The sequence below is a fragment of the Bufo gargarizans genome, chromosome 4, assembly GCF_014858855.1.
Source record: "Bufo gargarizans isolate SCDJY-AF-19 chromosome 4, ASM1485885v1, whole genome shotgun sequence".
Taxonomy (NCBI): domain Eukaryota; kingdom Metazoa; phylum Chordata; class Amphibia; order Anura; family Bufonidae; genus Bufo; species Bufo gargarizans.
In genome coordinates this window covers 420217027-420230156 of record NC_058083.1, presented here as the reverse complement: position 1 = coordinate 420230156, position 13130 = coordinate 420217027, and the positions used below count along the sequence as shown (strand labels likewise).

General features: G+C 42.7%; 1 protein-coding gene across 1 annotated transcript in view; it reads left to right on the top strand.

The window, feature by feature from the left end:
• Window positions 1-13130, top strand: part of ACOXL (acyl-CoA oxidase like) — a 511506-nt gene that overhangs the window by 30472 nt on the left and 467904 nt on the right. Inside the window, exons 2-4 of the mRNA XM_044289630.1 lie at window positions 1721-1817; window positions 5554-5637; window positions 8436-8522. Of these exons, the coding sequence (XP_044145565.1) occupies window positions 1721-1817; window positions 5554-5637; window positions 8436-8522 (268 nt within the window). The remainder of the gene's footprint in view (window positions 1-1720; window positions 1818-5553; window positions 5638-8435; window positions 8523-13130) is intronic.

The following is a 13130-nucleotide window of genomic DNA, read 5'->3' as shown; positions in this document are numbered from 1 at the left end:
CAAAACAAAATGTAAATATCACTTAATTCCTCCGATGATCATTGCAGCTCAGCTGCCGGCGCTTCCCAGCGGCAGCAGGCAGGATACTGTCACACATCGTACTGCTGTGTGGGAGGAGCTCCTCCTTCACAGACCAGCAGCGCGGCGTGTGACAGCACATGATGCTGCTTTTGGGGAGCGTTGGCAATGAGAGGAATGCTGCTTTACCATTACAATCAGCTGAGACCTTCCAGGACTGTGGGACAGCCACTAAAATCCAGAACTATCCTGCTGGATCCAGGACGGTTGCGCGGTACAGGAGAGGGAGGGGCTAGCAGAAAGAGCAAGGGTGCACAGAGTGGCTTGGACCAGCCCTTGGTGCACATATTTACATATGGATTAAAAGTAGTTTTTCTCCAGAATGAAGCAATGGATCACTAAGTAAAAGTTCTCATTACGTTTATCTGAGTTACTTTCACACTGGCGTTTTGGTCCAAAACGGATCAAAACGGATCAGTTTTGCCCTTAATGCATTCTGAATGGAAAAGGATCCGCTCGGAATGTATCAGTTTGCCTCCGTTCCGTCTCCATTCGGCACTAGAGACGGACAGCGTTTTGGTGTCCGTCTGACGAAACTGAGCAAAACTGATCCGTTCTATCACACAATGTAAGTCAATGGAGACGGATCCGTTTTCACTGACGCAATGTGGCACAATAGAAAACGGATCCGTCCCACATTGACTTTCAATGGTGTTCAAGACGGATCCGTCATGGCTATGTTAAAGATAATACAAATGGATCCGTTCTGAACGGATGCAGACGTTTGTATTATCTGAACGGATCCATCTGTGCAGATACATGAAGGATCCGCGCCAAACGCGAGTGTGAAAGTAGCCTTAGCCCTTGAAGGCATTGAGCCTAGTTTATAAGTGACTTTTCTGGTGACCGGCTCCCTTTTAATATTTCAGGAGAATAAATCACAAAGAGTATTATTTATTATTTTAGCATATTAGAAAACAATTTCTAAAAACCATAAAAAACCTGTTTACCGGTAATATACATCATACAGGTGAAACTCGAAAAATTTGAATATCGTGCAAAAGTCCATTTATTTCAGTAATGCAAATTAAAAGGAATTGCATTAATGCAGCTTAAAATTGGAATTTTGTGAAAAGGTTCAATATTCTGGGCTTAAAGTGTCACACTCTAGTCAGCTAATTAATCCATACCCCCTGAGCAAAGGGGACCTCAAAATTGTGACTTTGGGGTTTCATAAGCTGTAAGCCATAATCATCCAGATTATAACAAAGGCTTTAAATGTCTCGCTTTGCATGTAATGAGCCTGTCTCATATGTTAGTTTCACCTTTTAAGTTGCATTACTGAAATAAATGAACTTTGCAATATTCTAATTTTTTTAGTTTCACCTGTATTCTTCCTAGTAGTGGTATATTTGCATCGTCTTCTGTTATAGTGGAATATTTTTTACCTTTAGAATCATCTGGAATCCATCCTTTCTGATGCATTTAATGTAAAGCGTAAAAGGTCACTTATTTTAGATTTTGATGAAATGCCAGATTAGTGGAAGCAAATGAAGCACAGTTGTTTTCTTATCTTGGCCCGACAATTGTATCTGTCACTAAAAGAAACCTGATGTAAAATATTCAAATTCTGCATTAAAATGGATGTAAAAATGACTTGCATAATGTGTTTTTAAAACGACATTTTGTGTGATCTTCACAGATATGATCTCAGTCTGGATGAGATTAGAGACCTGACTATGGACAGAGTGAAATTTACCATGAGCATACCACAAGTTCAGCGTGCATTAGATGAAATGGTAAGAATTTAAAGGGAACCTGTCACCTGGATTTTGGTTATAAAGCTGAGGATGTGGGTTGCTTGATCGCCACTAGCACATCCGCATGTCACGACCCTTGGTCATGGTCGTGGCTCCTGTGGCCGCATGCAGTTGCCTGCGGTCTTGGTGTTGTTGTCGATCACGGGTGGGGGCTGTGGTGTGTTTCCTCGCCTGTGGTTGCCGCTGGCATCATTGTGTTTGTGGCAGCGGAGCAGCCTGGGCGGTGCTGGGCAGCTTGCTGCAATAGGCATGCGGTTGCTCCTGGCAGCCTCTCTTTGTAGGTGTGCCTTTTATCGGTGTGCACGGGGTGTTACATGTGTTGTGTGCACTTCCCCTTTGGGTTATGTCTTCCCTTCCCTGGTGTTGGAAGGATTAACTTCCTTCCTAGTGTGTGTGTGCACTGGGTGTGTCTCACTGTGGGTGTGGCTACTTGGCCCTATAAAGCCTCAGTGAATAGCAGTAGTCAGTGGGGGTTCTTCAGCCAGGCTTGCTGGAGACAGCCTCCTGGTTACATACCATCTGCCAGTGAGGGCCACCCTGGTGGTCATAAACGTTATGTCTGGTGTTAGTTTATGGTTACTGGGTTCCCGTGTGATGTCTGTTGTGTGCTGTGTCCTTTGTGTTGGTTGTGGATAGCAGCACTTGCACGTGGGTTCCAGGTTGTGTGTCTGTGGCAGGTAAGTGTGGTACTAGTCTCACTTACCTGTCATTGCCATATGTCTGTTTATGTTCCCCTTTCTATGTAGCTTGGCCAGTGAGACTCCTGTTCCTCCGCGTCTAGGAGGAACAGGCCGTCTTACCCTGCTCCTAGTCCAGGGCCACCCTGAGGGCGAGCAGGAATATCAGGTTACGGAGTATGAGCCCTCCTACCTTCAGGGTTGGCTCATACGGATAGGAGACAGGGTCAGAATTAGGGATGTGTAGGAGGTGACCTTCTCCCTTTTCCTGTCCTGGCCATGCTCTGACCACCCATCTGCTGATACCGCACGGCTGAGGGTTTTCCCCATCCGCAGCCGTGACACCGCAATACCCAGTCCCCATAGTTCTGTGTGCTTTTATGGTGTAAAAAAAAAAGATTTTTATAGATATGTAAATGAACCTTAGACGAGTCCTGTCTTCTCCATTCATGAGAGATGAGTCCAGCGTTCTCTGACTCTGAACCCAGCTACACCCACTGTGAAAGGAGCCCAGCACCGCCCGCATCCTTCGACTCTCCTTCTTGCTCCCCGACATCACAAAGCTAGAGCACCGTAATTGCGCGATGTGCGAGCTAGGGCATGCGCAGTTCGTTCCCTGAGGCTGATGCCAGCACAGGGAAGGAACACTATGCCAACACAGCGCATGCGCCAGCTCGCGCATCGCGAGATTAAGGCGCTTTAGCTTTGTGATGCGGGGTGGTGCTTGGCTCCTTCACAGCGGGAGTGGCTGGGCTCCGGAAACGTTAGTAGCCTCATTTACATATATATATAAAAGCACACAGAGCTATGGGTACTGGATATTGCGGATGTGCTAGTGGCGATCTAGCAGCCCATGTCCTCAGCTCTATACACAAAATCCAGGTGACAGGTTCCCTTTAAAATATTTTTCTCATTTCTTATACTTATTCTTAAGTTCAATTTAGTAATTTATTAGTCACTTCTATTTTCAAGAAAGCTGGGTGATTACCAATTTGACTTTAGTTAGATCTCAGTTAATGGATGTTATCCAGATTTTCTACACTACCACCTCATTTTTAAAATCGTATTACCAGCCTATATGTGAATTGTTATCATTTTTTTTCCTGTATGTAATTTTTTTAGGTCAATCCATGTATTCTACTTCCTGTCATGACTCTTTAACTTCCTCCTTAGTTTGGACTTTTAGCACAACAGACAGCCTTACTTGATGTTTTTTTATTTGTCAGACCATTCAGTCCGACCAGAGAGAGAATGGGGGGTGAGAGACTCAATTAAAGTATAGCACATTACACTGATAAGCGTGGGAATCTTTATCTAAGCCCATTAAGAGAACAATAGAGCTGTTATACTGTTATCCAAATTCTGCACTTTATTATTTTCCTAACAGATAACATCTTTCACTCACAGCAGCAGTAAACTGACAGTGGTTTACCAGGACAATATTTTGTGTTTAAAGGGGTATTCCCATCACATACAATGGGGGCATATTGCTAGGATATGCCCCAATTGTATGATAGGTGCGGTTCCCACCTCTGGGACCCGCACCTACAAGGAGAATGGAGCGGGGAAAGCTGTGGCTAGAGGACCCCGGGTTTCAAGTGAATGAATGGGAGCGCACTGCGCACACGCGGCCCCTGCTCCCATTCATATCTAGCGATATGCCCCATTGTATGTGATGGAAAAACTCCTTTAATATTTCAGTGGTATAATTCTGCAGAAATTGAAAGGAAAAAAACTAAACAAAAATTCTTTAAAAACTGTTTTCTATAAATATAGGGAGTCATTTAATTTGACTGGCGTTTTAGACGCCAGTCTTAATAACTACTATAGCTGGTGATGGATACACCAAAGTTATGTAGAGGCCTCTACATACGTTCGGCACATCCAGCGCTAGTTCTAACTGTAATACAGCTTTCTTGCTAGCTTACATTTAAACAATTTTTTATGCCGAAAACATGTAGAAAATGATGAATGACACAAGCCCACTTCCCCACCCATGCCATGCCCACTTTTTTACACCCTTTTTATAGGAGTATTTCAGGATAATAAATGACACCCATAGATTTCACACAAAAAATATTCCTTTCTGACGGAAGTGTCCCATTGAATAACTTTAACAAAAGTTATTATAACTGAACAGCTGGATTTATCAACGTGACATAATATTTCCTGATATTCTTTTTTCAATTCAGTGTGGATTTATTCTTTGGTTTTTAAAGTTAATTAAATAAATATTTCTGTCATTACATGCCATATTCATTTTAGTAATTATAAAATATTGAAGAATATTTGTGAAGTGGAGAGTTATGCCGGTTTCTTACATTTATGTTCATAGTGTACAGCTATGTGCACGTCCATCTGCTGAGCTGAGCACTGCTGGTCACACATACTCAGTAGACAGATTTTAGATAAATGTCTAAAGTAAAATAAGAAAATGTCTATGTACATAACGTTTTGGTTTGATGCATATTACTGGTGCTTTTATGTTTTCATTATAGGTAATATACCATACATCATATTATATTAGGCGGTTGCTACTTATGCATTTATTTGGTGTACTATTTAACTTTAAGTGTACCTGCAGTTTGAAAAACCTTTTGATTTGTCTTAGCGACATATCAAAGGTTTTGATTGACGAGGGTCTTGGTGCTGAGACCCCCGTAATTGTAAGAACTAAGTAGCAAGAAGCGCTTACACAGAGCATTGTCTCTCCTCGTTACAGAAGACGGATAAGACTCTCTATTGAGCCTGTCTCCTGCAGCAAGGAGAAGAGAGACAATGTGCAATCTGATCACTTCTCTCTCCTAGTGATTGGTAGGGGTCTCAGCACTCAGACCCTCACCAATCAAAACTTTTCATATGTTTGCTATGACATTTCGGAAGTTTTTCAAAGACACTTTAAAGGAGCTCCAGAGCCGTGAAATACCCTTTAATCAGCATTGTAAATTGTCTACTTTTTACAATATTTGGTATTCGATGTTTATGACTATATCAGGTGTCACATACTTATGCTGTGTTCTTTTGCTTACTTTTCTTAGAGAGATAAAAAGAAGAACTTTGTCAATAAGAGTATGATAATGGGAGAAGTCCTTTGTACAGCTGATATGACAACTGGAGTAAAGGTAAAAGTACGAATAAGTCATAACCTAATATCTGTAATTTCCTTTAATCACTGATGTTGTTACCAAACTGTTATGGCGAAACACATCAGCACTTGTAACTTAGACTTTGTAATGTTATCTACTGCTTGACATGTGTCTTATCATTTATTATGAAGCTGTTAAAATATTGGTCATTAAATTGTCTGTTCACCATTTTCCACTTAAAGAGCTATTCCAGTTTTAGACAACAGACAGTAATTTGTGTGCCGCTGCAGCCATTCGCTAACCTCAGTGGTAATGTATACCCAAGCAGCACCTGATCAACCAGTGACTTGCTGCTTTGAGACGCATCACCACTAAGGCCATTTATTATCCACAACAGTGCACACGACCCTGTCCTGATGTGTAGAGGCCTGAGAGGAGCCTCTGTGCTGGAACCATGCAGCGGTTAGCAGGCGTATGGATGTCTTTGTTTAGGTACAGCGCAGTACTGGGCAAATGCAAAAAGTTATCTAAGGGCAGTTTTATACGAGCATATTCACTCTGGGAAACACACTTTGTGTGGGAAATTCTTTCCCAGACTGAACTTTAATCTATGCCAGCAAGGAATTGGTGTAGGCATTGGACATTATTTGCATCAGGAAACTGGCATATGGAATGGTAAATGTCAAGCCACTTAGCCCCCCCCCCCCACCCTCCCATCCATGCCCCTCTCACAAGTATTTGAGACTTTTTGATGTTACAATTCTGGCGCAGTTGGTATGATAAAACCTCCCCTAATGCCCCAAGAAAGATTGGCCTTCATCCAATGTCATTGACCATGAATGGTCAGTTTGAACAACTGTAACTGTCACTGTGGAATAAAATATATATAGCTGCAAAACAATCGTTCACTTTCTTTCAACACATCATCCTACTTCTGTCTAATGTGTATGGCCTCCTTTAGAAACATGTTGGATTACTGATTTGGAATGATAGCTGCAGTAATCAGAGTCAATCAAGGTTATCTGTAGCAGGCTACAATTTATCTGTTGGTCTCTTGCACAGGTGGGGGCCCCAAAAGACACATGGGGGAGATTTATCAAGACTGGTGCATAGGGAAACTGGCTTGGTTGACCTCAGCAGCCAATCAGAGTGATCCATTTAGTCTCCAAAAGAGCTCTAAAAAATGAAAGGTTGAATGTGGCTATCGTTAACTAAACCAGTTTTTCCTTTGCACCAGTTTTGATTAATTCCCCCTGTCTTAAATCTTCATTAACTACTGACTCTCTCAGCCGCCAAGAACAGTTCTAAGCACATTGTGTCTTGGAGATAGTGCTACTAGTTTAGTGTAAATAAGTCACATAAGACATTTTGGTTGTCACACTTTATTCCAGTTGGGTTTGGTCACAGTCTTAGGCCTAATTCACACAGTCAGCGTTTGGTCAGTGATTTTCATCGGTTATTTTGAGCCAAAACCAGGATCAGGTCAAAAACACAGAACACATGCAGGTCTTTATTAAACCTCCACAATCACTGATATAAACGACTGATATGTGAATAAGGCCTTAGACCCCTTTCACACGGGTGAGTATTCCGTGCGGACGCGATGCGTGAGTTGAACGCATTGCACCCGCACTGAATCCCGACCCATTCATTTCTATGGGGCTGTTCACATGAGCGATGATTTTCACACATCACTTATGCGTTGCGTGAAAATCGCAGCATGCTCTATTTTGTGCGTTTTTCAGGTAACACAGGCCCCATAGAAATGAATGGGGTTGCGTGAAAATCGCGTGATTTTCACGCACGGTTGCTAGGAGACGATCGGGATGGAGACCCGATTATTATTATTATATTCTCTTATAACATGGTTATAAGGGAAAATAATAGCATTCTGAATACAGAATGCATAGTACAATAGCGCTGGAGGGGTTAAAAAAAAAATCAAAATAATTTAACTCACCTTAATCCACTTGATCACGCAGCCCGGCATCTCTTCTGTCTGTCTTCTGTGCTGTGTGGAGGAACAGGACCTGTGGTGACGTCACTCCGGTCATCACATGATCCATCACCATGGTAAAAGATCATGTGATGGATCATGTGATGACCGGAGTGACGTCACCACAGGTCCTGTTCCTCCACACAGCTAAGATAAAGACAGGAGATGCCGGCTTCGCGATCAAGTGGACTAAGGTGAGTTAAATTTTTTATTTTTATTTTTTTAACCCCTGCAGCGCTATTTTACTATGGATTCTGTATTCAGAATGCTATTATTTTCCCTTATAACCATGTTATAAGGGAAAATAATACAATCTACAGAACACCGATCCCAAGCCTTAACCTTATGTGAAGAAGTTCGGGTTCGGGTACCAAACATGCGCGATTTTTCTCATGTGAGTGCAAAACGCATTACTATGTTTTGCACTCGCGCAGGAAAATCGCGCGTGTTCCCGCAATGCACCTGCACATTTTCCTGCAACGCCCGTGTGAAAGAGGCCTTAGTTCTGCCTCCTCAGGAAGCTATAAACTGGACATTGAAGATGAGTCTAGACTATTTCTTAGAAACATGTTGGAATGAATGGAAAAAAATCCTGGACAACCTCAACCCCTCTAATAAAATAATCTGACTGTTACATTTACATTGTACGTTTTATCTTACTTTTTACTCTATGGGAAAAAAAGTTTAAAAAAGTCAGTAAATAGGATGTCTGTGTGTAGTCCCAGTCTAATAGTTGACTTGCACTGGCAAAATGTGCGATGTGATAGATATCCATTTTAGTGAAAAATGTAATGGTTTGAAATGACAGTGTTTGCTTTTTTTTTACTGTGTATTTTAGTGTGGAGTCATCTGCTGGTTGTTCGGGGGAGCAGTGATTAACCTGGGCAGCCCAGAACACATCCAGAAATGGTTTCTTCCATTAAAGGTATGCACATCTGTAAAGAGTAGCGCTAGTGAAAAGCTAAAAATCACTGTTTGACTAAAGTATTTGGGGATTTAAAGGGAATATTCCACCAGGAAATTCATTGTTAAACCAGGCAAAACTGTTCACTGTGTTTGTGACTTTTTAAACGCCACTTACGCAAAAAAAAATTGTGCTAATGGTGTTCCTTCACTGCTCTTGTCACTTTCCTGAAGATGGGGTGTGTGCCAGAGGCCCTGGCGTATTTATCTTCTTTTATTCCAGTGTTCTGGAGTAAAAGAAGAAATAGATTTCATAGATAGAGTTTCCTAGACTGGCATAGATTTCAGTTTATGACAAACTGTGAACCTCGTCATAATTTTAGGAGCACCCTTTGGCAGCGGACAGGCATATCGTAGACCGACCTAGAACGCTAGTCTTTGATAAATTACCCCACTGTCTTTAAGGGCTAGATGAGCTGAACGTAATGGTATGTTTCAATTAGTGATCTGTTGCATCATTCTGGAAAAAAAGTAATTTTAATCCATATGGAAATAAGCAGTTAACTGCACCGAGGGCAGGTCCAAGTAACTATGGGCACTCTTGCTCCTCCTGCTTCTTCAGCCAGCCTCTCCTTGTTCAGGTGAGATGGTGTGCATGAACCTGGGCCTGTCTGTCAGTGTAGGGGGAGGGTCGGAACACCAGAATGACAACAGAAGGACAATGACTAGGAACTAGGCCTCAAGGCTAGGGAAAGGGAAATGGAGACCACCTAGGGAAACCCTAAACCTAGCCCTGACTCCTGTCAGTATGAATAGACCCTGAAGGTGGGAATATTCATGCACTGGAAACCTAGGCCCTAGTAACCCTGAAAATCCCTAGGATTAGTGACAGGGTCTGAGACTACTGGTTCCTTCCCAGATGAACGAGCCAGCGTCTCCCTGAGGCCTAGTAAACAACAAGCAAATGGGAGCAACAAAATACCAAGAGAAGTACACTTCTCTTCAATAAAAATGGATGAGCAGGAACTTGGATGAGGACCACACACCAGCTCTTCCAACTCCAGGCAGAAAATATCCACCGCATGGTATGAAATGTGAGTCCAGACTAAATAGAGGAGCAGTAATGACCACAAGCTACACCTGAGACAAAAGGTGTGGTCATTACCAACAACAACACTGCAACAAGTGAAAACAGATTAGGTTATCTAACAGCCTAACGTGCAGCCAGTCTCTCAGATCTTCTAACCTCTGTCACTGGAGGGACAGTGACACTGTCAATCAAGAAGAAGAGGGAAGGACTGGAAGGTGCAAGGATTGGTTTGGACATGCCCTTAACTGCTCATTTGCATAGGTCAAAAGAATAAAACAATGGATCACTAAATGAAAGATCACTACATTCATCTGAGTTAACCCTACAAGGCATTGTGCCTGGCTTAATCGGTAATAGTGGATTTCCTTTTACAATAACATATCTCATATCTACGGAACTCCAAGCTCTTGTCACTATCTGGAAGTCCCATAAAATTAATTAAGCAACAGCTTGCAGTCATGGTGGCGTTCCGTGCCCCCACCGTCTTGCTATTCTGGGTGGGCATGGACGCCACATCAGTTACCTAGCCCCTGTGCGGCGGCAGGGCCAATCTCTGCCAGCCCATAGCTGGACATCTAGCATTTAAGGTGTCTTTCCCAAAGGAGAGGTGCCTCAGCTTTAGGTTGCTAGCTTGCTAGTTTACCAGGGAAGGTTTGCTTTCCCTCTCTTTGCTTGTATACCAAACTTTTGCCTGTTTATCAACTCTGACCCCGCCCTGACCATAACCTGTTTGCCGTATTGCTCTATTGCCGCCTCCCCTAACCTTGGATTTGTTTTAGGGATTTGCATGGACTGTGCCTGCCCGACCTCTGCCTGCTTCCTGACCACGAGTATCACCTGATCCTTCGGTGCTTCACACCAGTGTCTTTGACACCTGTGTGTTTGCCGCTAACTACTCCAGGACAATTCCAAGAAGTAGCTGCATGTTGGCTCCCCTGCAGTGAAAGCCAGATCCCTGTATATACAGTGGATATAAAAAGTCTACACACCCCTGTTAAAATGTCAGGCTTCTGTGATGAGAACAAAGATAAATTATTTCAGAACTTTTTCCACCTTTGATGTGACCTATAAACTGTACAACTCAATTGAAAAACAAACTGAAATCTTTTAGGTAGAGGGAATAAAAAATAAAATAATTTGGTTGCATAAGTGTGCACACCCTTAGGCCCCATGCACACGGCCGTTGTTCACGGCCGTGTGCGGGCCGTGGAACCGCGGCCTGGATCCCTCCTGAGAGCGGGAGCGCACGGCGTCACTGGTTGCTATGACGCCGTGCGCTCCCTGCTGCCGGCACAGTACATCATAGATCATACCAGTGTATTACTGTATTGCGGCGGCAGCAGGGAGCGCACAACGTCATAGCAACCAGTGACGCCGTGCGCTCCTGCTCTCAGGAGGGATCCAGGCCGCGGTTCCACGGCCCGCACGCGGCTGTGAAACACGGCCGTGTGCATGGGGCCTTAAACTAATACTTTGTTGAAGCACCTTTTGATTTTATTACAGCACTCAGTCTTTTTGGGTATGAGTCTATCAGCATGGCACATTTTGACTTGGATGTAGATCCACTCTTCTTTGCAAAAACACTCCAAATCTGTCAGATTGCGAGGGCATCTCCTGTGCACAGCCCTCTTCAGATCACCCCACAGATTTTCAATCTGATTCAGGTCTGGGCTCTGGCTGGGTCATTCCAAAACTTTAATCTTCTTCTGGTGAAGCCATTCCTTTGTTGATTTAGATGTATACTTTGGGTCGTTGTCATGCTGAAAGATGAAGTACCTCTTCATGTTCAGCTTTCTAGCAGAAGCCTGAAGGTTTGGTGCCAATATTGACTGGTATTTGGAACTGTTCATAATTCCCTACAGCTTAACTAAGGCCCCAGTTCCAGCTGAAGGTAAAACAGCCCCAAACCATGATGCTGCGACCACCATGCTTCACTGTGGGTATGGTGTTATTTTGGTGATGTGCAGTGTTGTTTTTGTGCCAAACATCTTTTGGAATTATGGCCCAAAAGTTCAACCTTGGTTTCATCAGACCATAACACCTTATCCCACATGCTTTTGGGAGACTTCAGATGTGTTTTTGCAAAATATAGCCTGGCTTGGATGTTTTTCTTTGTAAGAAAAGGCTTTAGTCATGCCACTCTACCCCATAGCCCAGACATATGAAGAATACAGGAGATTGTTGTCACATGTACCACACAGCCAGTACTTGCCAGATATTCCTGCATCTCCTTTAATGTTGCTGTAGGCCTCTTGGTAGCCTCCCAGATCAGTTTCCTTCTCGTATTTTCATCAATTTTGGAGGGACGTCCAGTTCTTGGTAATGTCACTGTTGTGCCATATTTTCTCCACTTGATGATGACTGTCTTCACTGTGTTCCATGGTATATCTAATGCCTTGGAAATTCTTTTGTACCCTTCTCCTGACTGATACCTTTTAACAATGAGATCCCTCTAATGTTTTGGAAGCTCTCTGTGGACCATGGCTTTTGCTGTGGGATGCGACTAAGAAAATTTCAGGAAAGACCAACTAGAGCAGCTGAACTTTATTTGGGGTTAATCAGAGGCACTTTAAATGATGGCAGGTGTATGCTGACTCCTATTTAACATGATTTTGAATGTGATTGCTTAATTCTGAACACCGCTACATCCCCAGTTATAATGCAAACACATTATTATTTTTGTTTGTTTGTTTTCTTCCCTCCACCTAAAATATTTCAGTTTGTTTATCAATTGAGTGCTACAGTTTATAGGTCACATTAAAGGTGGAAAAAGTTCTGAAATGATTTATCTTTGTCTTTTTACATCACAGAAACCTGAAATTTTAACAGGGGTGTGAAGACTTTTTATATCCACTGTAGGTTAAAGGGTGAAAACCATGGGACTGCCGGGAAAACCCCCATAGATATAGCCCAAAGTCAAACTAGTTAGTTGGTACAGTGGATCTACATCCATTGTCAGTTACACTTGCACGCATGTTTAACATCCCCATTCTAGTGATTGGTGGAGCACCATCATGCGGACTCCTGCCGTTTAGACACAAGTTGTTGTAATGGGATAACCTGTTAGTTTTTACCTCCTTAACGACATAACAGGTGTTGAGGAAACTAGTTCAAGCATCCCCATGTTGGCTATACCTGAAAATAATGAATTTGTATTTACCTACACGCTGTATGCATACCACCAAGTGTCCATTGGATTTTGAGTTGTTGGTGGCACCCACTGCCAAACCCATCCTATCTATTCTAAATTTAAGTTTCTTGAAATGGACATCTGATGACAAAGGAGATATCAGGACATTTCACACATAATGTAACGACAGACACTTGGTGATTCATTTTCATGTGGTATGTGAGTAAATAGCTTCAATATTCACACAGTCATTTCTACGTTACATTAGGATTTCAAGCTTTAAAATCAAAATCAAACTAAAATCTCTTTTACATAGTTCCCATCGTTTACAGTCACTTATAAACACTGTCCACTAGGTGGCAGTTAATGCATAATAGATCTCTTGACTGAAGGCTTGTTCATGAAGTTTT